The 26447-nt window shown below is 40.7% G+C and overlaps 1 protein-coding gene across 6 annotated transcripts in view; it reads left to right on the top strand.

Moving 5' to 3' along the window:
- slc36a4 (solute carrier family 36 member 4) overlaps positions 1-26447 on the top strand; it is a 243042-nt gene that overhangs the window by 131836 nt on the left and 84759 nt on the right. For 4 of the 6 annotated variants that reach the window (XM_072577808.1, XM_072577807.1, XM_072577809.1 and 1 more), the window contains one exon: positions 11708-11877. In XM_072577808.1, coding sequence (XP_072433909.1) covers positions 11708-11877 — 170 coding nt within the window. Of the gene's footprint in view, positions 1-11707; positions 11878-21631; positions 24186-26447 lie in introns of those variants that run through there. The other 2 variants (XR_011961540.1, XM_072577810.1) reach the window with 2 other exon arrangements.

The raw sequence follows: 26447 nt of genomic DNA, 5'->3' as shown, positions 1-26447 counted from the left end.
CCTGTGGTATTTACCTATCCCTTTCCATCACGAAAGTAAACATAACCGAATTGTGGTCACTATCACCAAAGTGCTCGCCTATGTCAAAATCTAACACCTGGCCGAGTTCATGACCCAGTACTAAATCTAATGCGGCCTCGCCCCTTGTTGGCCTGTCCACATACTGTGTCAGGAAACCCTCCTGCACACATTGACAAAAACTGACCCATCTAAAGTACTTGACCTATAGTATTCTGAGTCAATATTTGGAAAGTTAAAGTCCTCCATAACAACTATCCTGTCACTCTCTTCCTGTTGAGGATCATCTTTGCTATCCTATCCTTTACATCTCTGGAACTATTCAGAGGCCTATAGAAAACTCCCAACAGGAGTTTCCTTTCCTGTTTCTATTCTCAGCCCATACTACCTCAGTAGATGAGTCCTTAAATATCTTTTCAGCAACTGTAATATTGCCCTTGACTAACCGTGCCACACCACCTCCTCTTTTACCATTTTCTTCTTACTGAAACATCTAAATCCTGGAACCTGCAATAACCATTTCTGTCCCTGGATGTTGGTTTGCTTGCTGAGATGGAAGGATCATTTTCAGACATTTTGTCACCATACTAAGTAACATCTTCAGTGAGCCTCTGGATGAAGCACTGGTGGTGTAGCCCGCTTTCTATTTATATGTTTGGGTTTCCTTAGGTTGGTGATGTCATTTCCTGTTCTTTTTCTCAGGGGTGGTAAATGGGATCCAAATTAATGTGTTTGTTGATAGAGTTCTGTTTGGAATGCCATGCTTCTAGGAATTCTCATGAGTGTCTCTGTTTTTCCGAGATGTCTTTGATGTAGGGGAGAGTGGCTAGGGTTCCTGGACATGTTTTGTCGGCTTGTTTGGGTTTGTTGCTGAGAAATCAGTAGACTGTATTCATTGGGTACCCATTCTTTTTGAATACACTTATAGGTGATTTTCCTCTGCTCCTAATAGTTCCTCTGTGCTGCAGAATGTGATGGCTCATTGAAATAATGTTCTCATACAGCTTCATTTGTGGATGTTGGAATAATTGCTCAATTTCCCACCCCCTGAGAAAAAGAACAAGAAATGATATCACCATGGGAAATGATGTCACCACGGGAAATGATATCACCAACACAAGGAAACCCACACATATAAATAGAAAGTGGGCTACACCACCTCCTCTTTTACCAGAGGCTCACTGAAGATATTACTTAGTTTCGTGACGAAGCGTCTGAAAACAAATCTTCCAGCTCAGTGAGCAAACGTACGTCCAGAACCTCAACCTGTGCTGCAAATCTTCTCAAAACTCGCTAATTCCTGTCCCTGCTCTACCCATGTCTCTGAAATTGCCACAACATCGAAATCCCAGGTACCAGCCCATGCTGCAAGTTCACCCACCTTTTTCCGGATGATCCTGGCATTGCCGTAGACACGCTTCAAACCAACGTTTTGCTTGTCGGTACCTTGTGATTGTATATCCTGTCTGTCAGACCCCCGTCCAACAACTTACCCACCACTGACATCAGGCTCATTGGTCTATAGTTGCCTGGCTTTTCCTTACCACCTTTCTTAAACAGTGGCTCCATGTTAGCCAACCTCCAGTCTTTCGTTTTATTATGGTGGGATGCATCCCATCAGATCCAGAGGATGTATCAGTCTTTATCCCTATTACCTTCCCGAGCACTGTTTGCTTGTTTATTTTTGTATTTATTTCCTTTCCTTCTTTTGCCTTGATTATTTTAACTTTTTGGAATGCTTTAATCCACAATCTTCTCATAGAGCCTCGTATGCCAGTGGCAATCAGAAATCTATTAATCTCTACCTGAGATATACTTAAAAGCTGAGGTTCCACAGCCCTCTGATTGTGAATTTTGGAATTCTGTATCATCTGAGTGAACCAAAAATCTCTTCATCTTGGACCTCAGTTGTGACCCCCTTATTTTTGACTTGTGTCCCTGATTCGATACTCCTCAACCAGGGGAAACAACTTAGCTGCATTTACCTTATCTATCCTTTTAAGTATTTTGTAGGTTTCATTGAGATTACCTCTCAGTCTTTGAGAATACAGGCCCAGTTTGCACTTTTCTTCACAAGATTGTCCTGCCATCTCAGGAACAGCCTAGTAATCCTTCTTTGCACTTTCTCAATGATAAATCATATTTTTCCTGCGATAAGAAGACCCAAACTGAACAGTATGCCAGATACAGGGAGAAAGTGAAGACTGCAGATTCTGGAGATCAGAGTTGAGAGTGAGGTACTGGAAAAGCACAGCAGGTCAGGCAGCATCCGAGGAGCAGGAGAATTGACGTTTCAGGCATAAGCCCTTCACCAATACATTCCTGATACAATCTAACCAAGCTTCTGTACGATTAGCAATACTTCATTACCTATGTACTGAAATCCTCTTGTGGTAAAGCCTTCCTAATAGATTGCTGCACATGCACGTTTGCCTTCAATGATATATCAACAAAGATATCCAGGTCTCTTTGTGCTTCTACATTTTTCAACATCTTACTACTTAAGAAATACTCTGCGCATCTGTTCCTGCTACCAAGGTAGATAACCTTTATTTCCACCTAATATTCCATCTGCAATTTTTTTGTCTGGCCCTATAAGTATGCCCAAATTGTGAAGCCTCTTTACATCTTCCATACCTCACATTTCCATTTAGCTTTATATCATCTATAAATTGGGAAATATTGTGTTTAATCTCCAACTCCAAATCATTAATTTACATTGTGAATTGCTGGTGGGGAGGGCAAGTACTGATTTTTGCAATACCCAATAGTCACAGCCTGCCTCCATGAGAATAGAAAATAGGGACAGGAGTAGGCTAAGCAATTCCTGGAGTTTGCTCTACCATTCAGTATGATCATGGCTGATCATTCAACTTTGCACTTTGTACCTACTTTCATTAATCTTCTCATTGTGATCGAAGGCATTCATTGCCTCCCATGGGATCGAAGTATACTCTGTCTTTTGGGATTCCTTAATCCATTTTGTTTGTAACATCTTCAAAAAGCTGCAAGTTAATCCAACACTATTTCCCATTTGGAAATGCATACTGACAGTGCCAAATTAGATCATTATCAGCAGGTGTCTATTTATCCAGTTCTTTATAATTATAGCAGTTTTCTTATGACTGATTTAATAATAACGGCTTTCCTACCTTCTGTTTTGGTTTCTTCTTATGTAGTGGGATGACATTAGCTATATTCTAATGCACAGGAAGCTCTCCAGAATCTTAGTGTTTAGAGCATAATCACTAGTGTCGACTATCTCTTGCACCACCACCTTCAACATTGGGTTCCAGGGATTTATCAACTTTCATAGTGATTAAAAAAAATTCTGGGTAATCCAAGATGGAGGACAAGAAAAAAGTTGTGGCTGTAAGAGAAGCTGCTTTTTTGAGATATTTTCAGTGTTGGAGCTGATTTCCTTGAATTCTAGGAGCAGTAATGACTTTTTTATAAGCTGTTGCATTGTTTTGGACCTTTGGGAGAAAAATATCAAAACAGTGATACTTTAAAGAGGAGGAAGCCAGACAAAAGGCAGTGACTCAAATAGAGAAAGAAACTTAGGCTGCTGTCCGAGCCTGCAGTAACCTGCGCGGCTGTTGTCTGTTTTCAAGTATCTCTGAACATTAGCATTCGCTCTGCCAGAGGAAGTGGTGGAAGCTGGTGCAATTACACATATGAAGGACACCTGGATGGGTATATGAATAGGAAGAGTTTATTGGGATGTGGACCAACTGCTGGCAAATGGGACTAGATTTATTTAAGATATCTGGTCAGCATAGACAAGTTGGACCAAAGAATCTATTACCTTCTCAAGCACTTTTTTTCTCTAGAGATCGTGTTTGTTTGTTTGCTTTTGTATTTATTTCCTTTCCTCCTTTTGCCTTGATTGTTTTGACTTTTTGGAATGCCTTTATCCACACTCTTCTCGTAGAACTCCATGTGCCAGTGGCAATCAGAAATTTATTGATCTCTACCTTAGGTATACTGAAAAGGTGAGATTTCACAGACTTCTGATAGAGAATTCAAAAATGAGGTCATTGCCATAGAGTCAGCTTGGTTTCACAAATGTAACATGCCTTGGGGCATCCTTGCCTGCAGCTGATGAGACAGACAATGTTGGCCAAGTCACGAGTACCTGTTGTGCACATGGTGGGTGCTGTCCCCAGGTGTAACAGTAGTGTCCATGTTGGCACTCTGATAGGTCTTGCAGTGGTTGCCATGACAACGTTGTATGGTGTTGTGGTTGATGTCCTGAGGGCTGGGTAGTTTGCTGAGAACAATGATCTGTTTAAGGTTTGGCAGTTGTTTAAAGGCGAGAAGTGGAGGCGTAGGGAAGATCTTGGCGAGATGCTCATCCTCATCGATAATGTGTTGCATGCTGCAAAGAACATGTTGTAATTTCTCTGCTCCAGGGAACTACTGGACAACAAAGTGTCCCCTATTGGTTGTATGGTTTGCTAGTGAGGCCCCACCTAGAGTACAGTGTGCAGTTTTGTTCCCCTTACTTGAGAAACAATGTATCAGCACGAGAGGGGATGCAAAGTAGGTTCACTAGATTGATTTCAGAGTTCAGGGGGTTGGCTTATGAGAAGAGACTGAGTAGACTGGGATTGTATTCATTGGAATTTAGAAGAATGACGGGGGATCTAATAGAAACACATAAAATTAGGAAGGGACTAGATAAGATAGAAGTAGAGAGGATGTTTCCATTGGCAGGTTAAACTAGGACAAGAGGGCAAAGCCTCAAAATTAGGGGGCGCAGCTTTAGGACTGAATTGAGAAGGAAAATCATTGTCAAGAGGGTTGTGAATCTGTGATTTTCCTTGCCCAGTGAAGTAGGTAAGGTTTCCTCAGTAAATGTTTTTAAAGCTAAGACAGATAATTGTTTTGAACGGTAAAGGAATTAAGCGGTATGGTGAGAGGGCAGGTAAATGCAACTGAAGCCACAAAAAGATCAGCCATAATCTTTTTGAATAGTGGAGCGGACTTAGTTCTTATGTTCTTATGTATCTTGTGTCAGTCTCCTGAGGAGGTCATTTTGGTTTCTCGCTGCAGTCGATGAGTTGAGCATCGTAACCCATTCTAAAGAGGGGTCCTTCAGGACCTTTAGGTGTTTGTCGCATTTCTCCTCATATAAACAGATCCCATGCATATGGCTTGTCCATTGGGGATGGCTGTTTTAAAGTGTGGAAACTAGAGAAGTGCACCATCATGAGATTATTGGTGGGTATGCGGTAGAATGAGGTATTAAGATGTCTGCTCTTGATGGAGATGCATGTGTCCAAGAATGAGACTGATTCTAAAGAGTAGTCCATGGTAAGTTTGGTGGATGAAAGTTGTGGATATCACTGTGAACTTGTGTCAGTGACTCTTCGCCATGGGTGCAGAGGAAGAAAATGTCATCTGGTGTATACTGTTGGTCGGAGGTCCTGTGCAGCAAAGAAGTCTTGTTTGAACCTGTGCATGAAAATGTTGGGATATTGAGGTGCAAATTTGATCCCCGTGGCTGTCCTGTGTGGCTGGATAAAGAACTGGTTGTCGAATGTGAAGGCCTTGTGGTTGAGGATGAAGTGGAGGAGTTGTGGGATGGTGCCTGGAGACTGACAGTTGTTGGTGTTGAGTACTCAGGCTGTTGCAGCGATGCTATCATTGTGGGGGATGCTGATGTAGAGTGCTGAAACGTCCATTGTGATGAGGAATGTTCCTGGTTCAACTGGTCTGTGGGTGCTGAATTTCTGTAGGAAATCTGTAGTGTCACGACAGAAGCTGGAGGTCCCCTGTACACTTGGTTTCAAGATGCACTCAACATAGCCAGAGACGTTCTCACAAAGGGTTCCATTGTCTATTATGAAGGGACGTCCTGGTGTAAGTTGTCTTTGTGTATCTTTGGAAGGCAGTAGAAGTCCCCTACACAAGAATTACTCAGGTTGGGTGTGCCTAGGATACTTTGAAGGACTGGATCAAAAGTCTTGATCAATGTGTTTAGTTCATAGGAAAAATGTGTTTAGTTCACAGAAAAAAAGACGGGAAAAATTTATGGCTGTAACAGCTGCTCCTTTTTTGAGGTATTTTAGGCGCTGGAGGTGATTTCCTTGAATTCCAGGAGCAGCAATTACTGTTTTATATGCTGTTGCATTGTTTTGGAACTTTGGGAAAAAAAAGTCAAAACAACAGCAGTTTTAAAAGGGAGAAGCACAGACAAAGGAAGCACATGGTGAGGTCAGTGCAGGAGAGAGAGAAAGAAACTGGCACAGCAGTGAACCTACACAGTTACTGCTTTTGCTGTTTGAATTCATGTATCGCTGGACATCAGAGTGCATCTAGGAAAATTAACAAGCAGTGAAATTCACAACTGATCTTGGAGGAACTGTTTGGGCGAAGTTCACAGCCCAGAATCAGATAAATTAATTGTTTTAAGTGGCCTGAAGAAAATCTGCAATAGAGAGTAGAGTGGGTTTTTTCTTGATTATATGTTTTTTGAGATATGTCTCTTGATTAAACTTAAAATATAAGCCGTAACTATTAATCTAACCTGGGGCAGTGTTTTGTAGAGGAATAAGATGGTGGTATTTTCTGGGTCTGTAGATTGTGAAGGAACAAAAATGGCATTTAGTAGAGCGATATATGCTTCTTGTCAGATGTGGGAGTTTAGGATTACTGAAGATTATATCTGCAATAATTGCTGTCAGTTGCAAATCTTATCAGATCGAATGGATTGGTTGGAGAGACAGTTAGAAGCAATGAGGAATTTGCAACAGCAGCAGTATGTGATGGATGGCAGTTATAGGAAGGGGGGAACGTCTCAGATACAGTCACATAGATGGGTTATCTCCAGGAAAGATAAGAGAGGTAGGCATCTAGTGCAGGTGTGTTCTGTGGCTATACCCATTTCAAACAAGTATGCTGTTCTGGAAAATGTAGGGGGTGATGGATTCTCAGGGGAACGTAGCACGAACAGCCAAGGTTATGGTATTGAGACTGGCTCTAATGCAACGAGGGGTACGTCGGCCTCCAGGAGATCAATAGTCATAGAGATGTACAGCATGGAAACAGACCCTTCGGTCCAACCCGTCCATGCCGACCAGATATCCCAATCCAATCTAGTCCCACCTGCCAGCACCCAGCCCATATCCCTCCACACCCTTCCTATTCATATACCCATCCAAATGCCTCTTAAATGTTGCAATTGTACCAGCCTCCACCACTTCCCCTGGCAGCTCATTCCATACACGTACCACCCTCTACGTGAAACAGTTGCCCCTTAGGTCTCTTTTATATCTTTCCCCTCTCACCCTAAACCTATGTCTTCTAGTTCTGGACTCTCTGACCCCAGGGAAAAGACTTTGCCTATTTACCCTATCCATGCCTCTCATAATTTTGTAAACCTCTAGCCTCCGATGTTCCAGGGAAAACAGCCCCAGCCTGTTCAGCCTCTCCCGATAGCTCAAATCCTCCAACCCTGGCAGCATCCTAATAAATCTTTTCTGAATCCTTTCAGGTTTCTCAACATCTTTCCAATAGGAAGGAGACCAGAATTGCACACAATATTCCAACAGTGGCCTAACCAATGTCCTGTACAGCCGCAACATGACCTCCCAACTCCTGTACTCAATACTCTGACCAATAAAAGAAAGCATACCTTCTTCTCTATCCCATCTACCTATGACTTCACTTTGAAGGAGCTAACACTCCCTAGGACCTTACCATTAAATGTATAATTCCTGCTAAGATTTGCTTTCCCAAAATGCAGATCTTGGCAATTTCCTCTATGCAATACCCCTCATGATTTTATATACCTCGATAAGGTCGCCCTAGTATAGTTCCAAGTCCGGGTGATATGTCACTTAGAAGGGAACTTGCAGATGACGATGTTTCCATACATTTGCTGCCCCTGGTCTTTTAGGAGGCAGAGTTGCTGCAGTGCATCTTGTAGGTGATGCATATAGCCATTAGCATTCACTGGGGAGGCAGGAGATGAGTTGCTCAATGTAAAATAATTATGCTCTTTATCCACAAGCTTCAATGGAATCCAGTTCAATATTTGGTCAATGGTACATAGGAATTAGGAGTGGGAATAGGCAATTCAACCCTTTGAGCCTGCTCCGTCATTTAACATGACCATGGCTGATCTTATCATGGTCTCAACTCCACTTTTCTGCCTGTTTCCTGCTTTATCCTAAAGCCCTTTATCCTGCTTTTCATCAGAAACCTATCTCTCTCTCTCTTTCTCTCTCTCTTGAATCTGTTGATTTGGTTCTTCCTGCACTGTAATCTGGGGCAGTGAGTTCCACAGATTCACAACCCTCTAAGAGCAGTAGCTTCTCCTCATCTCATTCCTCTTGTTCAAGACAGTCCCGCAAGGGGGAATATGTATTTCACGTTCACCTTATAATCCTCTTTAACATTTGATATACCTCAATCAGATTCCACCCTCGTTCTTCTGAACTTCAGTGGGTATAAGCCCAAGCTATTCAACTGTTCCTCGTATGACCGTCCTTATATTCTGGAATCATCATCTGAACTGTCTTCAGTGTCACCACGTCCTTCCTCAAGTTAGGAAGTTTGAACCAGACACCATATTCCAGATATGGTCTTACCAACAACTTATATAATTGTAACAATACTTTTTTACTGTTTTGCAATAAATGCCAGGATTTTATTTGCCTTTCTTATTATTTGCTGCACCTGCATACCCACTTTCAGCATATCATGTACAAGGACACCCAGATTGCTCGGCACTGATGCACTTTGAATGTGCTTTCCATTTAAATAATAATTTGCCTTTTTGTTTTTCCAGCCAAACTGGACATCCTCGCACTTATCCACATTAATCTCCATCTGCCAGACTATGTCCCATTGTCCTAGCCTATCAATATCCATTTGCAAACTTTTAATCTCCTCATCGCAGCCTGCTTTCTCACCTATTTTAGTATTATCCACAAACTTTGCTAGGTTACAGTCTGTCTCTGCTTGCAGATCATTTATATGGTTGGTAAGCAGTTGAGCTCTGAGAACAGAACTCAGCACACTCTACTAGTCACAGTTTGCCATCCAAAAGGAGGACCCATTTTTCCCAACCCTCTGTTTTCTATCAGGCAGCCAATTCTCTATCCAAACCAATACTCTACCCTTAGCCCACTGGGATCTATCCTTCTGGATCAATATTTTATGCGGTACATTGCAAAATGCCTTCTGGACGCAGAGATATATGATATCTACTGGATCCCCATTATTTATCTTATTGGTTACATCCTCAAAGAACTGTAGCAAATTTGTTAAGCACGACTTGCCTTTCATGAAACTGTGCTGACACTGGTGATTTGATCTTTGTTGCCTCAGTGTTCAGTTATCTCCTCCTTTATGTTTGATATCAGTGGTCAAGCTAACTGGTATTTAATTTCCCACTTTTTTGCCTATCTCCTTCTTTGAATAAGGGTGTCATATTAGCATGTTTCCAATTTGCTGGTACCTTTCCAGAACCCAGGGAACTGTTAAAAATTGTAACTAATATATCCAGTTTCTTTGCTGCTATTTCCTTTAGTACCCTAGGGTGCAGGCCATCTGGCCCCAGGGACTTATCTGCCTTTAATCCCATTAGTTTATTTAATAACTTCTCCCGAGTTATATGAATTTTACCAAGCTCCTCTGTAGTGAATGCAGTTTTTGGGAAGAAATTACCTTCCACTGTGAATACAAGGACAAAATATTAGTTTAGTGCCTCTGCTATTTGAGTTTCCTGATTTCGTTCTCTAAAAGGCCAACATTTACTGTTGTCTGGTAGTTTACTTTTATAGTTGATCATAGCTCTTTTTGATTTTGTTTTCAGTAACTCTTTGATGTTTAAATTTCTCCCAATTCTCAGAGTGTCACTAACTTATGCAATATGATATGTCCTAGTTTTTGCCTTTGTTATGTGATGAATTTTCACATTTTTACATTTCCTCTTCCTTTGAGAAATGTACTTTAATTAGGAAGTATTTTGTATTTCCCTAACCGTTGGCCACTGTTCTTCAACTGTCTTGCCCTTTCATATTTTTGCCCAATCCACTTGGGCCAACTCCTTCAGGCCTGTATACTTACCTTTGCTTTACACTGAAGCTCTCTGCATGCATCTTATATTTGTCAGGATGTTGATTGTGAGAGATTCAGCAATGGTAATTATATTAAAATGTCAACTAGTAATGGGTTTATTCCCTTTGTTGGAGATAGTCGTTGCCTGGCACTTAACGTAATGCAAATGTTACTTGGTACTTTCCACCTCAAACCTAGATATTTTCAGATTTTGTTGCATAAGGACTGGAGCTGCTTTGATATTTGATCAGCCACAAATGGTGCTGAACATTTTGCAGTGATTAGTGAACATCTGACCTCTGACCTCATGGTGGATGGAAGGTCATTGATGAAGCAGATGAAGGTGCTTGGATTGAGGACTCAGCCCAGAGGAACATATTCTTTCGTGATGTTGTGGAGCTGAACTGATTGACCTGTAGCAATCATAACGGTCCTTTGTGCTTAGTATGACTCCAAATAGTGGGAGGTTCTCTCCCAATTTCAACTGAGTCGAGTTTAAATGCAGGTTGCATGATGCAATGCTTGGAAAATGTAAGAATGTAACTTTCATTTGTGTAGCCATGGTGGATAACAAACTGAGTATCAGTGAGCAGGTTATTCCTTTAATAAGACATATTAAAGGAATGTGTTGGTTTGCTTTGCTGCTTGGTAGCACTATCAGCAGCCTCTTATCAGTCTGATGAACAGTAGATTGATGAGGTTTTTGGTCAGGTTGAATTTGTACTGCTTTTTTGTGCACAGGATGGGTATAAATGCGAGTGCAAACTGGAAGATGGTTCAAATCACCCCAAGGTGGAGCAATGAGTTTTAAAAAAAGACACATTTAAGATGCGTACAAGCGACACTGTGTGAATAGCTGGAGAAGTAGTGAATGAAGCAGATAGAATTTGAACCATGTAATCTGTTGAAGTAAAGCATGCTTCAGGACTATGAGAAGAAAGATGGGCTTCTCCAAAGTGTGGAGACCTTCACTCCAGATTGTATTTGAACAGGGAGACCCTGGCCCAAGTGCCATACAACTCCCATCCTGCCCTTGAAGGAAACACTGACACCTTATATGATTGATTCTTGTGAAGATTGGTTAAGATATAAAGATTATTGGTGGCAGTCTAGATTTGCAGAGTACCTAACAACAACAAGGTTCATTTCAGGTTTACTGGAACTGAGTGATCAGCCATGTTTACAATCAGTGTGGAGATATTTGGCAATATGCACAACCTGATTTGCTTCTGGTTTCTGCTCTGCAGATTGCTGAGTATAGTGAATGCAGTATAACAAATGAATTCTTATTGTTTCTCTATAAGTGGGAGAAAGTGAGGACTGCAGATGCTGGAGATCAGAGTGAATTCCTGATGAAGTGCTTATGCCTGAAACGTCGACTCCTTGGCTCCTCAGATGCCTGACCTGCTGTGCTTGTCTAGCGCCACACGTTTTGACCCATATTTCTCTATAAGTGCTGTTCACAAATTTGTTTGATAATGCATCACAAAATCAATATTTTTAACAGCATTTTACAATTTGTTAGATTTTTAACACTTGTACATGTTGTCTATTTGTTAATAGCTCCAGCTTTTAGTTCCATTTAATTTTTTTTAAACTCTTGTATTTTTTTCAGGTTCTTCCTTTAGAAAATAAAATGAAGCAAAGAAAACGTTTTCCACGAGCACTAAACATTGGAATGGGCATCGTCACAGCTTTGTATGTTTCATTGGCTACTCTTGGGTATCTGCACTTTGGTGATCGTGTTCAGGGCAGTATCACATTAAACCTTCCACAACACATATGGTAAGATTTTTTTTAATGCCCATTGTATGACAAAAATAATTTTCAAAGCTAGTCTGTATAATCAGCTTTTTCAAATATTTTTAAACACTTGATCATTAGAAGAAAATGTATAAGAACATAACTCAAAAGTTCACACACAATGATATTGTGGAGAACCGTGTCGAGGACATAAAGTATTCCAGACTTTGAAGAACACACGTGTACAGGTGGCAGAAGGTCTTGCAAAGATTTGTACTTGGAAGTAAAGATATTTGGAAGCACGCACTGGGGATAGACTACCACTGATGTTCACTGTTACTTTTACACAGTGGCTGCGCAGTTGGAATTTTCTGTTAACCAAGATGCCACTTTCAGTCACTACAAATGTTTTGCTTTCCCAAAAATTGAGTAGTGTTGTGTCAGAATTTGTGTTATGATAACAAGTATGTAGGTAATATATCCTACAGTTGGCTGATCAGATTAAAATTCTTGTTCCTTTGATTGTCTATAAGAGGTAGAGCACAAACTGTACTAAATCAGCTCATGCATGCACATCCTGGAACAAAGTTTTGCTGTTAACGTGGTTCTCTGGGCAGCACTTGGGTAAATAATCCCAAGTTTAGCCATAGCTACACTAACAATCAATTTAAGGGAAACAGTCAAACTTGTGACATGGCTCATTTATGCTTGTGACAAATATTCATATGCAGACCTGCCTTTAAAAGAAAAGTGATTTACCACACAGCTTAGAAAGTGATTATTTTCTCTGTGGTGACTCCTCAACCTCAGAGTCAACTTAGCAACCTGTTAATTTAAGTAGTTGTGATTGCTTGAAATTGGATATACATGAGTTTGTGTTGGTAAGTACAGCACAAAACTTTTGGCAACATGTCTCTATTTTGAGCAGTGTTCACAGTTTTTTTTATATCCAATGTGTTGATATGTTCATTATGAATGGTGGAACTTTGTTTGCATAGGGGCTATGCTAAAATACTGGTGCAGCTGATTCATAGAACAATACAGCACAGAACAGGCCCTTCGGCCCACGATGTTGTGCCGAACGTTTGTCCTAGCTTAAGCACCTATCCATGTACCTATCCAATTGCCGCTTAAAGGTCACCAATGATTCTGACTCTACCACTCCCTCAGGCAGCGCATTCCATGCCCCCACCACTCTCTGGGTAAAGAACCTGCCCCTGACATCCCCCCTATACCTTCTACCCTTCACCTTAAATTTATGTCCCCTTGTAACACTCTGTTGTACCCGGGGAAAAAGTCTCTGACTGTCTATTCTATCTATTCCCCTGATCATCTTATAAACCTCTATCAAGTCACCCCTCATCCTTCTCCGTTCCAACGAGAAAAGGCCTAGCACTCTCAACCTAACCTCATACGACCTATTCTCCATTCCAGGCAACATCCTGGTAAATTTCCTCTGCACCCTCTCCAAAGCTACCACATCTTTCCTAAAATAAGGCGACCAGAACTGCACACAGTACTCCAAATGTGGCCTTACCAAGGTCCTATACAGATGCAACATCACCTCATGACTCTTGAATTCAATCCATCTGCTAATGAACGCTAATACACCATAGGTCTTCTTACAAACTCTATCCATCTGAGTGGCAACTTTCAAAGATCTATGAAAATAGACCCCAAGATCCCTCTGCTCCTCCACCTTACTAAGAACCATACCGTTAACCCTGTATTCCGCATTCTTATTTGTCCTTCCAAAATGGACAACCTCACACTTGACAGGGTTGAACTCCATCTGCCACTCCTCAGCCCAGCTCTGCATCATATCTAAGTCCCTTTGCAGCCAACAACAGCCCTCCTCACTATCCACAACTTCACCAATCTTCATATTGTCTGCAAATTTACTGACCCACCCTTCGACTCCCTCTTCCAAGTAATTAATAAAAATTACAAACAGCAGAGGACCCAGAACTGATCCCTGCGGAACTCCACTTGTAACTGGGCTCCAGGCTGAATATTTACCATCTACTACCATTCTCTGACTTCGACTGGTTAGCCAGTTCTCTATCCAACTGGCCAAACTTCCCACTATCCCATGCCTCCTGACTTTCCGCATAAGCCTACCATGGGGACTTTCCACATAAGCCTACCATGGGGATTCGATGGGGATTTTCTGAGAATTTGAAAGTTCCTTTATGACAATTAACCTCTGCCTGGAATCTTCTACAAAAGTCCCATTGAGTCAGATTTTAGAGAGTTCTAAATCACTTCAGCTTATCGTTGCTCAGGAAAAGTTTGAAGATTAAAGTCTACTTTAATTCCTGGGTAACTATTCAGCTGAACTCCCAACACCCCCTGCCTTGTCATTTTTCTGCTGAGTTCAACCACTCATTCTATTAATCATAGAGTCATAGAGATGTACAGCACGGAAATAGACTCTTCGGTCCAACTTGTCCTTGCTGACCAGATCCCCAACCCAATCTAATCTCACCTGCCAGCACCCGGCCCATATCCCTCTACATCCTTCCTTTTCATATACCTATCAAGATGCCTTTAAAATGTTGCAACTGTATTAGCCTCCACCACGTCTTTTGGCAGCTCATTCCATACACAAATATCTGCGTGAAAAAGTTGCCCCTTAGGTCAATATTCCAAAAGTGGCCTCACCAATGTCCTGTACAGTCGCAATATGACCTCCTAACTCCTGTCTGTGACTATCTATCTGCGACTCTACTTTCAAGGAGCTATGAACCTGCACTCCAAGTCTCTTCATTCAGCAACACTCCCTAGGACCCTACCATGAAGTGCATAAGTCCTGCTAAGATTTGCTTTCCCAAAATGCAGCACCTCGCACCTAAATTAAACTCCATCTGTCATTTCAGCCCATTGGCCCAACTTATTAAGATCCTGTTGTAATCTGAGGTAACCTTCTTTGCTGTCCACCACACCTCCGATTGTGGAATCATCTGCAAGTCTACTAACTGTATCTCTTATGCTTACATCTAAATCACTTATATAAATGATGAAAAGTAATGGACCCAGCATCAATCCTTGTGGCACTCCACTGGTCATAGGCCTCCAGTCTGAAAAACTGGGGAGCTTTGTCGAACGCTTCACTAAAATACAAACAGATCACGTCCGTCACTCTGCCATCATCAATCCTCTTTGTTACTTCTTCAAAAAACTAAGTAGAGTTTGTGAGACATGATTTCCCACGCACAAAGCCATGTTGACTGTCCCTAATCAATTCTTGCCTTTCCAAATACATGTACATCTGTCCCTCAGGACTTCCTCCAATAACTTGCCCACTACCAACGTCAGGCACACTGGTCTATAGTTCCCTGGCTTGTCCTTACCACACCTCTTAAACAGTGGCACCATATTAGCCGGTCTCCAGTCTTCCAGCACCTCACCTCTGACTATCGATGATACAAATATCTCAGCAAGGGACCCAGCAATCACTTCCCGAGCTTCCCACAAAGTTCTAGGGTACACCTGATCAGGTCCTGAGGATTTATCCACTTTTATGAGTTTCAAGAGTTTCACTTCCTCCTCTGTAATTTGACATTTTTCAAGATGTCACCATCAATTTCCCTATGTTCTATATCTTCCATGTCTTTCTCCATAGTAAAAACTAATGCCAAATACCTGTTTAGTATCTCTCCCCATCTCCTGTGGCTCCACACAAAGGCTGCCTTGCTGATCTTTAACGGGCCCCTATTCTCTCCCTAGTTACCCATTTTTGTCCTTAATGTATTTGTAAAAACCCATTGGATTCTCCTTAACTCTTATTTGCCAAAGCTATCTCATGTCCCCTTTTTGCCTTCCTGATTTCCATCTTAAGTATACTCCTACTGCCTTTGTACTCTTCTAAGAATTCACTCGATCTGTCTTGTCTATACCTGACATATGCTTCCTTCTCTTTCTCTTAACCAAACCTTCAATTTCTTTAGGCATCCAGCATTCGCTAAACCTACTAGCCTTTCCTTTCACCCTACTGTCTCTAGACTCTCTTCCCATTTCCCAGCCGTCCCTTTACCTGCGAACATCTGGCCCAATCAGTTTTTGAAACTTCTTGCCTAATACCATTAAAATTGGCGTTCCTCCAATTTAGAGCTTCAATTTTTAGATCTGGTCTATTCTTTTCCATCACTAATTTAAAACTAATCGAATTATGGTCGCTGGTCCCAAAGTGCTCCCCCACTGATACCTCAGTCACCTGCCCTACCTTCTTTCCGAAGAGTAGATCAAGTTTTCTCTAGTAGGTGCATCCACAAACTGAATGAGAATTTTAGTTTTTGTACACACTAACAAATTCCTCTCCATCTAAGTCCTTAACACTATGGCAGTACCAGTCTGTGTTTGGAAAGTTAAAATCTTCTACCATAGTCACACTATTATAATTACAGATAACTGAGATCTCCTTACAAATTTGTTTCTCCATTTCCTTCTTACTATTAGGGGGTCTATAATATAATCCCAATAAGGTGATCATCCTTTTTTTATTTCTCAGTTCAACCCAAATAACTTACCAGGATGTATTTCCAGGAATATCCTCCCTCAGTACAGTTGTAATGCTATCCCTTACCAAAAAGGCCACTCCCCCTCCTGTCTTGCCTCACTTTTTGTCCTTCCTGTAGCATTTGTATTCTGGAACATGAAGCTGCCAGTCCTGTCCATCCCTGAGCCATGTTTCTGTAACTGCAATGGTATCCCAGTCCCATGTTCCTAACCATGTCCTGAGTTCCTCTGCCTTCCCTCTTAGGCCTCTTGCATTGAAATAAATGCAGTTTAATTTATCAGTCCTATCTTGTTCTCTGCTTTGTCCCTGCCTGTCCTGACTGTTTGACTTGCTTCTGTTCTTAACTGTACCAGTCTCAGATTGATCTCTTTCCTCACACTCTCCCTGGCACTGTCTTATTCCTCTCTGGAATACTGCTCCAGGCCACCTTAATACTTATGGCTTATGTTTTTAAGTTTAGTCAATCTAACACATTATCAAGAAATAACACATGCTACTCAGTACTGCAGACTTCCTGTAAAGCCACACTTAAAAAGAATCACTTCTCTGTTTCTTATGCTGTGACCTCTCCCAAACAGGTTCCTCCAAGTTTAGTTGTGAGTTTCACTGTTTGTTAATTTTCTCAGAAGCACTCCGATGTTTAGTGATGTATGAATTCAAAAGCAAGGCAGTAACTGTGCAGGTTCACTGCTGTATCAGTTAGCAGTGTGTGTTTCTTTCTCTTCCTCTCTCTCCTGCACTGCCTGACTGTGTGCTTCCTTTGGCTGTCCCTCTCCCTTTTAAAAGTGCGGTTGTTTTGACTTTTTTTCCCCCAAATTTCCAAAACAATGCATCAGCATATAAAACAGTAATACCCCCATTCAGTCGCAGTCTCCTGGATTGGCTTCTGCTGTTTCATAACAGGAGGCATCTATCCAGGAAATTGAAGGGCAGAACTCCTGCAAAGTTAATTTTTTAAAAATCTCATTTGACTTGAATAAATAAGGTCCCCGATTGGAATTTCTGGGTTATTTGTTCGGTTTGATTTCTGGATCCCTGACTACCCAGGTTAAAATATACCAAATTCTGAAACATGACAGAAATGCATTTCCTTGGATCCAAAGTGGTGGAACAGAAAAATTATTGCTTTTCCAAGATAAACAACAATTCTTTAGAATATTCTTTTTAAAACCAAGTTGGGCGGAGTGCACTTTATGTATCTAATCTGCTTGCTCCAAATTCTACTTGAATTTAGTTGTCAAGTTATTATGTTTTATTTAATGTAAATCAGCACATATTCAACAATGATTAAAACTAGCTGACACAATTTGTAATTTGAAATGTTTTTACCCCTCTAACTAACCTAAAAATGTGATAAATGTACAAACACACGTGTATGCATGCACACATCCTTCCCTGACGAATCAATAAACAGATTTTTTTCCACAGAGAGTCATTGTATTGTAAGATACCACTTTTTTCAATTGTGATTAGCTATTAAAGAAAAGAAGAATGAGTTATGAATTATTTGGGTGGTTGGCATTCTGGCGCACACAGATCATTAAACATATGCAGTTGTGTCTGGAGTCTTGACAGATGCAACTTGCTGAGGAAATACAGTATTGAAAGTCACCCACAGACTGTTCAAGCAAATAATCAGTAATACATGACTCTTTCAGAAAAGCAGAGAGTCTAGATGGACAGTCTTTCGACAAGCATGTTTTTCCCAAACTGAGACCTGAAAAAATATCAAAACAAGACAACCATAAATGCATCATTTGTATTGCTAATCAAACTATTCAGACAAGTTATGAACAGTCTTTGAAGTAAGTGGGTCTTGAATGTTGCCCTTCTGCCTAAATCCCAGTTATGAACACAGTCGTGGTGCTTTCCTAAACTGAGTCCAAGCAATTTCCTGAAGTCATATGATTTTCAAGAAAAGCCTAATTTAAAACTAAAATTCCAGTGTAACTGGTATTGGTGATGCTGGGGATCTCAGGGGGGTGCTGAGATGGAATGTTCAAATGGCATTGCTGGTTGAGGATAGCTATAAATGCTTCAACATTGTCTTTTGTGTTGAGTGTTGGGCAATCACTGAAGATGGAAGTAATTATGGAGTTTGCACCTCAGTTAGTCGTTTAGTTGCTCACCAATGTTCATGGCTGGCAGGAATGCAGAGCTCTGGTTTGACCTGTTGTTTGTTGGCTCACTTTGCTCTCTATTGCATCCGGTATCTGTTATTTGATTGTAAAAAGGCTTGTTGTGTAACTTCAGGTTTTTCTTAAGTATGTCTGCTACTGCTGGTGTACTGAACAACATGCTAATGAACCAGTTTTGATCCTGGGGCTTGACATTAGAGTTAGGTATATACAAGGCCATATAGTTAAAGATTATGGTTGACTCTAATTCTGTTGCTTCTGATGAAGTATCGTACCTCAGGATTGTACAGCTTTGAGCTATTAGATTTGTTCTGAATCTCGCACATGGCACGCCATACAACACAATTGCGTGTTTGCTCAGTGTGAACAGGATGTTTCTTCCTCAAGAGCTTTGTGGTGCTCATGGTCTTGGATTGGTGAAGGACATGCCAAATAGGTTTTCCCCAGTTGTTGGTTCCCTCACCATTTGTTTGTTATGTTTCTCAAGATTCTCCATAATGGTGGTATTGAGTCACTCTTAGCGAAGATTATTGAAGTCGCCCACCTAAAATACTGTGTCTGCTTGCTACATTAATTACTTTTTGCAATCCATGTTCAACCTTATAAATCACACAACACCAGGTTATAGTCCAACAGGTTTAATTGGAAGCACACTAGCTTTCGGAGCGACGCTCCTTTATCAGGTGATAGTGGAGGGCTCAATCCTAACACAGAATTTATAGCAAAAATTTACAGTGTGATGTAACTGAAATTATACACTGAAAAATTGATTGCCTGTTAAGCCTTTCATCTGTTAGAATACAGTGATAGTTTCACTTCGTTCATGTGTAAATCACAAAACCCTTTTTTTTAAAGTTGCATTCTCGGGTTAGCTATTAACAATGGTGATAGCTAGACAATATGTTGAAGGTGTTAGCCCCTTGTGTTCTCTATGACCTGATGTTTAGATTGATTCTAATGTAAAAAGTGAGATAACAGAGTTTTACATAAATTCATGCAGTTTTTAAGCTCAGAGTTCTACATGAATGTATGCAGTTTTGAGCAAAGTGCAATGTAACTCTGCAAGTACAAATTCATCCCACAAAATATATGTGTGCATGTGTGTCTTTGTCTGTCTCTGTGTGCGTGCGTGCGTGCGTGTGTGTGTGTGAGAAGTGAGTGCAGAGTGTCTTAAGTCTGTGAGGGGGTGTGTGTGTGTGAGAAGTGAGTGCAGAGTGTCTTAAGTCTGTGAGGGGGTGCGTGTGGGTGTGTGTGTGTAGGAATATCTCTGTGTGTGTGTAGTGCAATGGTGATCACCTGTAATGTGACATGAACCCAAGGTCCCGGTTGAGGCCCTCCCTATGGGTACGAACTTAGCTATCAGCCTCTGCTCGGCCACTTTCCTCTGCTGCCTGTCCCGAAGTCCACCTTGGAGGATGGTCACCCGAAGGTCCGAGGCTGAATGTCCTGGACCACTGAAGTGTTCCCCAACTGGGAGGGAACCCTCCTGTCTGTTGATTGTTGTGCGGTGCCCATTCATCCGTTGTCATAGCCTTTGCTCGGTTTCCCCAATGTACCATGCCTCCGGGCATCCTTGCCTGCAACGTATAAGATAGACAACTTTGGCTGAGTCACATGAGTACCTGTCATGTACAAAGTGGGAGGTGTTCCCACACGTAATAGTGGAATCTATGTCTCAATCTAATTGTGGACATAGATACCACTATTACGCATGGGAACACCTCCCACCTTGTACATGGCAGGTACTCATGTGACTCAGCCAAAGTTGTCTATCTTATACGTTGCAGGCAAGGATGTCCGGTGGCATGGTACATTGGGGAAACCCAGCAAAGGCTACGACAACGGATGAATGGGCACCGCACAACAATCAACAGACAGGAAGGTTCCCTCCCAATTGGGAAACACTTCAGTGGTCCAGGACATTCAGCCTCGGACCTTCGGGTGACCATCCTCCAAGGTGGACTTCGGGACAGGCAGCAGAGGAAAGTGGCCGAGCAGAGGCTGATAGCTAAGTTCGGTACCCATAGGGAGGGCCTCAACCGGGACCTTGGGTTCATGTCACATTACAGGTGATCACCATTGCACACACACACACACACACACACACACACACACACACACACACACACACACACACACACACACACACACACACACACATGCACCTCCTCACAGAGTTAAGACACTCTGCACTTTGTTCAAAAACTGCATATATTCATGTAGAAGTCTAAGCTCAAAAACTGCATGAATTTATATAAAACTCTGTTGTCTCACTTTTTAGATTAGAATCAATCTAAACATCAGGTCATAGACAGAGAACACAGGGGGCTAACACCTTCAACACATTGTCTAGCTATCACCATTGTTAACAGCTAATCCGAGAATGCAACTTTTAAAAAAAAGGGTTTTGTGATTTACACATGAACGAAGTGAAACTATCACTGTATTCTAACAGATGAAAGGCTTAACAGACAATCAATTTTTCAATGTATAATTTCAGTTACATCACACTGCAAATTTTTGCTATAAATTCTGTGTTACGATCGAGCTCTCCACAATCACCTGATGAAGGAGCGTCGCTCCGAAAGCTAGTGTGCTTCCAATTAGACCTGTTGGACTATAACCTGATGTTGTGTGATTTTTAACTTTGTTTTAACTCAGATTGTCTTTACTTTGATCTATGTTGCATTCGAGAAACCTGGCTAAACGGTATGTGTTGGGTGATCAGTGTAGCCATTTTAAGTATGCGTTTTGGTCCGTTTTAGAAACAGTTTAAATCCATGAAAATGACAGCTATTGAATTGTCAGGCCCTTCCTGTTTTATGTGCATCTCAGGACCATGTTGCATGGATTGGAGTAACTCAATAACAGCTAAGGGGCAAACTGTTAGGCTGCTGCTCCTATTGTTACCATTCGCCTATCCCACTGATGGGCTCTGGGAAGTTGAATATATACACATTTTTGTATTCAATTATTGGTATTAGTGTGATTGGGCACATGTTATTTCAGGTACCCATTGTGAGCAAATGCTGTCAGAATAGGTATAATATGAGTTATGTGCAACTTAAAAAGATGGGTAGAGGATTGAGGAGGACTGCTCCTGACACATGTGGCTGATGTGTCCCTTCATGTTTTCCAGGTGTAGTAAGGGATGACGTCATCCTTTTGTGAAGTGGCCTTTGGAGCATCCTGCAATTGAGATGACGTCTTCCTACCTGCGTCCCTCCTCTTCCTCTGCTGCTCCCTCCTCAGGCAAGATGATAGTACCTTCTTCTGAGGTATCAGCGATGGATTGGGATGTAGAATGTTTGAATATTTTTGGATTGCCAGCATATTGAAAGTATTTTTTTTGAAGTCTTGAATAAGACATTTGACAAACCTTCTGTTGACCAAGTCTGTGAATGTAGATAATAGTAGAACTGAAAAGTGTTTTGAAACTGTTACAGAGTGTTATGGGTATCCATATCAAGTAAACTTACATGATCATTAAGGTCAACCGTTTAGACAGTGCATCATATCATTTTAATATGAAAGTAGCAATGCCAAACCTGAAATTTTCATCAGAATGCTTTCCTCATTATTTGATCAATTGAAAATTATGGTTACTAGTGCTATGTTGTTGTTTGAAGATGTGGTATTTTCTGCCCCTTCCTTGAAGTTTAATTTGCACTAGCTTCCCAATTATGTAACAAGAGCATTGAAAGTGCCTGCAGTCTTCTAGGTCCCCTTTTATTTTTAAAACTTTTTTTTCCACTACAATGAGCCATTAGTTGTCCATCAATTGCAGGTAATGGGCATTTGAAGCATATGCAATTTTCCTCCAAGCCAGTCATCCTGATTTGGAACTGTACTGTCATTCCTTCACTGTTGAGAGATAAAATCCTAGAATGTCTTTTCAGCAACACCATGGGTGTACCTGCACCAGATGCACAGCAGCAGTTCGTGAGGGTGACTTACCATAACCTTCTTGAGTGCAGTTAGGCATGTACAACAAGTGGCTGGCTATGTCAGCACTGCCCAAATCCCATGAAAGAATAAAAAGCTATTTAGATATAAAGTTCTTGTTCTTCAGGCATTTTCTTAGACGCTATTGGTTGTATGTCAGGTAATTACACTTCATGCCAAAGGAACACCACCTTAGATGCTTTAGATGTTTCCAAAATTGGTTTAAGCTCAACTTTCTGAGGACAACATGGAAACCTATTGATTTAGATGCCCTTGGCATTTTTGTTGTTGTTGTTGATGTTGTTAATGGACCTGGAATGTTGGCAACACTATAAGTGGAGCATTACTTCTACCTTTGGACCAGTGATGTTGCTGTGCTCTTCCAAAAGTAGAAATGCTGCTTTTAACAATTGATACTAAAACACATGACAAGCCAGTAGCTAAGACACAAATATGCTTTGCAGACTGTATACTGCATAAATAAATTTCACAGTTAAGGTTTCATTGACTTAGGCTGTTCCTAGATTTGAAATTGGATATATCGTTGTTTCATTATTTTATTCTGTAGTTGACAGACATTCAACGTTGAGATTAGTTTATGCACTCTTTTTTTTTACATCTATACTTTGTATGTGATATTTTCACTGAGATCTGACGACTTCATTTAAGACATCCAGTTTTAACAACATATGGTATTATATAGAATTTGAGGTTTGACCAGATGCAGGTGAATTAACAAAATGCCATTCAGTAACACAAAAACAAAGATTTTCACTTATTTTAAAGAATTTTATTTTTCTATTTGCATAATTCTTTGTAAAAGTCATAATATCTGAAAGAAACCAATAAGCTTTTGTGTTCCGCAGTTCCGAAGTTGCTGCTCCTACTTGATGATATGCATAGTTTCTACATGCAACACTGATTGAGTTGCCATTGTATTTTTCAAGTTGAAAGAGAATAAAGAGTTTGCATGGTGTATTGATTACATTGAGATTACTTTCTTTTTAGTAGATATAATATAGAACAAATGGGAAGAGAGAGACACAGAAAATTAGCTCTGCTTCAAGTGCAAATCTAGTGCAAGTAATAGCATTTGTGCCAGACCTTATGTCAGATACTACACATTCAAAATATGTTAAAATGTTAGACCTTGTTCTTGACTTTCTTTTTCCTCTGCCAACATTTCAATAAGAATGTCAAATACAGGATCCAATTCTTAAGAATCTGGAACTCAGTGAAAATTTTTGATAAAACAGACTCTGAAGTCTTAAATCATTGAGAATGACAGCTAAAAACAGATGAGGAGTCTATAATTGACCTACATCTCAGCTGTTAAAGCAAATCAGAGTCATTAATAATACCAGTTACATCACTAACAACAGTGTCATATCACTACCAAATGGCACAACGCCAGTAACATCAAGCATAATGCTTACGCCATGAGCAACATGTATGTCATTGTCTGTACAGAGTGCCTCAATATTGTGAACAATGAAAAGCAAATTCACAAGATGGAGACACAGTATCCTACAAGTTAAGTGATGTTGTAAATATTGTGCATAATAAAACTGCTTTAACAGTTTTGTACAATCAAAAGTGAATACTTTACAAGTGAGGTGTTAATCTTCTTTAGTTTAGACATATCAAAAAAGTTGATGATTAGAACAGTTATGTAAATGTTATATGTAGAGCTTTAAAAAATCATTGTTACATTATTTGAAAGTTATTATTAAAATATTATTCAATTATTATTGAATTATCACAAAGCTGTTTTTTTTCCTCTTGATCATTTTGGAAGATGTAAGATATTTTTGCCAAACAAGTCATATTTTCTGCCATTCAATCACTGGAGGCGATTTTACATGGGACTTGAGGTATATCTTGGAGTCAAATAAAGGAATGCTTGGGCCTTCCTATAACACTAAATCCTATTCTTTAATGTGTTGATAAGTGATGATATTTAATTCATACTGTTCAGCCAAAGTTTTCAACTGTCTTGGAATGTCATAAAAAAGGAACCTTGAGTAAAAATATCTATGATCCCAGTCTTAATTGTGTGAATAAAACAGTTCCCATAGTATGCTGTGGTTTGAGTGATACTGCAGTAGCTATCATCTCTTTCTAGTGTTTCTATACTTCAGGCATATGCTGCATATAGACACCATTCCCTGTGTCTTTTTAGATGGTATGACAGATGATCTGGCTGTGAATTTAAACATTCCCATTAATATACAACCTCCTTGTTTGACGTGGAGATCTCTCTACTTTCTTTTGATGCAAAGATCCTAGATCTGGTCAACAAAACACCACTTTCTAATGTGATGTTTTTGCTGATTGATCAGTACTGCAAAACTCCTGTTTATTTTCTATATCTGATCAGCCCATCTTTGGATGTTTTGCTAAGAAAACATCGTGTAATCTTATTATTACTGGTCTCGTATCTGATTTTGGGTTCAGTCGGGTTATGTAAACTAGATGATAGATCTTCACACCTGATTGTTCTGTCTTGTGTTTCTCGTGGCAACAGATGAGATCCGATATCCGCAAGCCCTATCTCTCTTTTTGGGTTACACCTCAGACTGAAATCATATCTCTGAAACCTTGAGCATAACCTCTCGAGTCTTTTGGTGCTGTATACAATCTTTTCTTGTGGGCGGCACGGTGGCACAGTGGTTAGCACTGCTGCCTCACAGCGCCAGAGACCCGGGTTCAATTCCCGCCTCAGGCGACTGACTGTGTGGAATTTGCACGTTCTCCCTGTGTCTGCGTGGGTTTCCTCCGGGTGCTCCGGTTTCCTCCCACAGTCCAAAGATGTGCAGGTCAGGTGGATTGGCCATGCTAAATTGCCTGTAGTGTTAGGTTAGGGGTATGGGTGGGTTGCGCTTCAGCAGGTTGGTGTGGACTTCCACTTAGCTTTCCACTTATTACCAGAGCTGCTCCCAGCTGTTTCTTTGAATCATCTGCTGCCAGAATGGAAGGTGTTAGATATTGTTCTTTAACCATTGATAGAGGAATGGCATAAACACTGTGATGATGTCATATTGACTTGTGCACAAAACAGCTCAAGATTTTAAAAGAACAAGACCTGACATTAGGGGTCCTCAGAGTCTCTCCAACAGTGTCTATCTGTAGTTAGTTGCAAACAATCAATAAGCTAGTTATACCAGGAAGTGATTTCTCACCACCACATTAGATTAAGCAGGTCCTGCACTCCAGGTGATGTCAGCAACCTTCTTCGTGAGAAGGAATTCAAACAGCAGAGAGCTAGCTTGCTCATACTCCATAGTAGGTAGTGTATATTTGATTTGACTGTTGAAGGTACATACTGCGCCATGATGCAATGTTCAGATTTGCCTTGAAGTTGCCTGCTTATGATTCAAAAAACTCGCAGAAGTAAACCATCATGGCAGTTCTCCTCAAAGAAGAATTCTCTATCAAATGATACAACTATTTCAGCCCTGGCGGGAGATAGTGGTAACTCCTGTATTGCACACATGTTGGAGAAATAGAATTAGTAATTCTGAGCAGATACAGGTTGACAATCTGTGGGAGTGGTGCCAGATTGAATTCAGCAGTGAGGTCAGATATCGGGAGGCTCTATGAATAAAGCTTAGTAACTGTGGTGGAGCAGAAGAAACTTTAAAAGCTGTGTAGTTCTCAAAATTGAGATGCAAGCAGTAAACCAAAAATTGCTTATAGCTCAGACCAGAGTGTCAGCACCACAGTGAGTGGGCTTTAAAAGGCATGGCTGTAGAAACTGAATTGAAGGGCCTTGAAAAAATCTTGATCTGAGGTCTCAGTCCCAGGGATGTTGCAAAGTCAGAAATTAAAGCATTAGCAATGTTAAATTAAAACCCTAAGCACAACTGGTGTAATGGGGATGGAATGCTTTAGCCATGTTATTCAGGCTATGGAAAGGCAGATGATCTTTCCCAAGAGTTACGATACTTAGAGTCATAGAGATGTACAGCACAGAAACAGACCCTTTGGTCCAAATTGTCCATGCCGAC

The sequence above is a fragment of the Chiloscyllium punctatum genome, chromosome 9 (assembly GCF_047496795.1).
Source record: "Chiloscyllium punctatum isolate Juve2018m chromosome 9, sChiPun1.3, whole genome shotgun sequence".
In the NCBI taxonomy this organism is placed as follows: Eukaryota; Metazoa; Chordata; class Chondrichthyes; order Orectolobiformes; family Hemiscylliidae; genus Chiloscyllium; species Chiloscyllium punctatum.
This window is presented reverse-complemented; position numbering and strand designations above follow the sequence as displayed.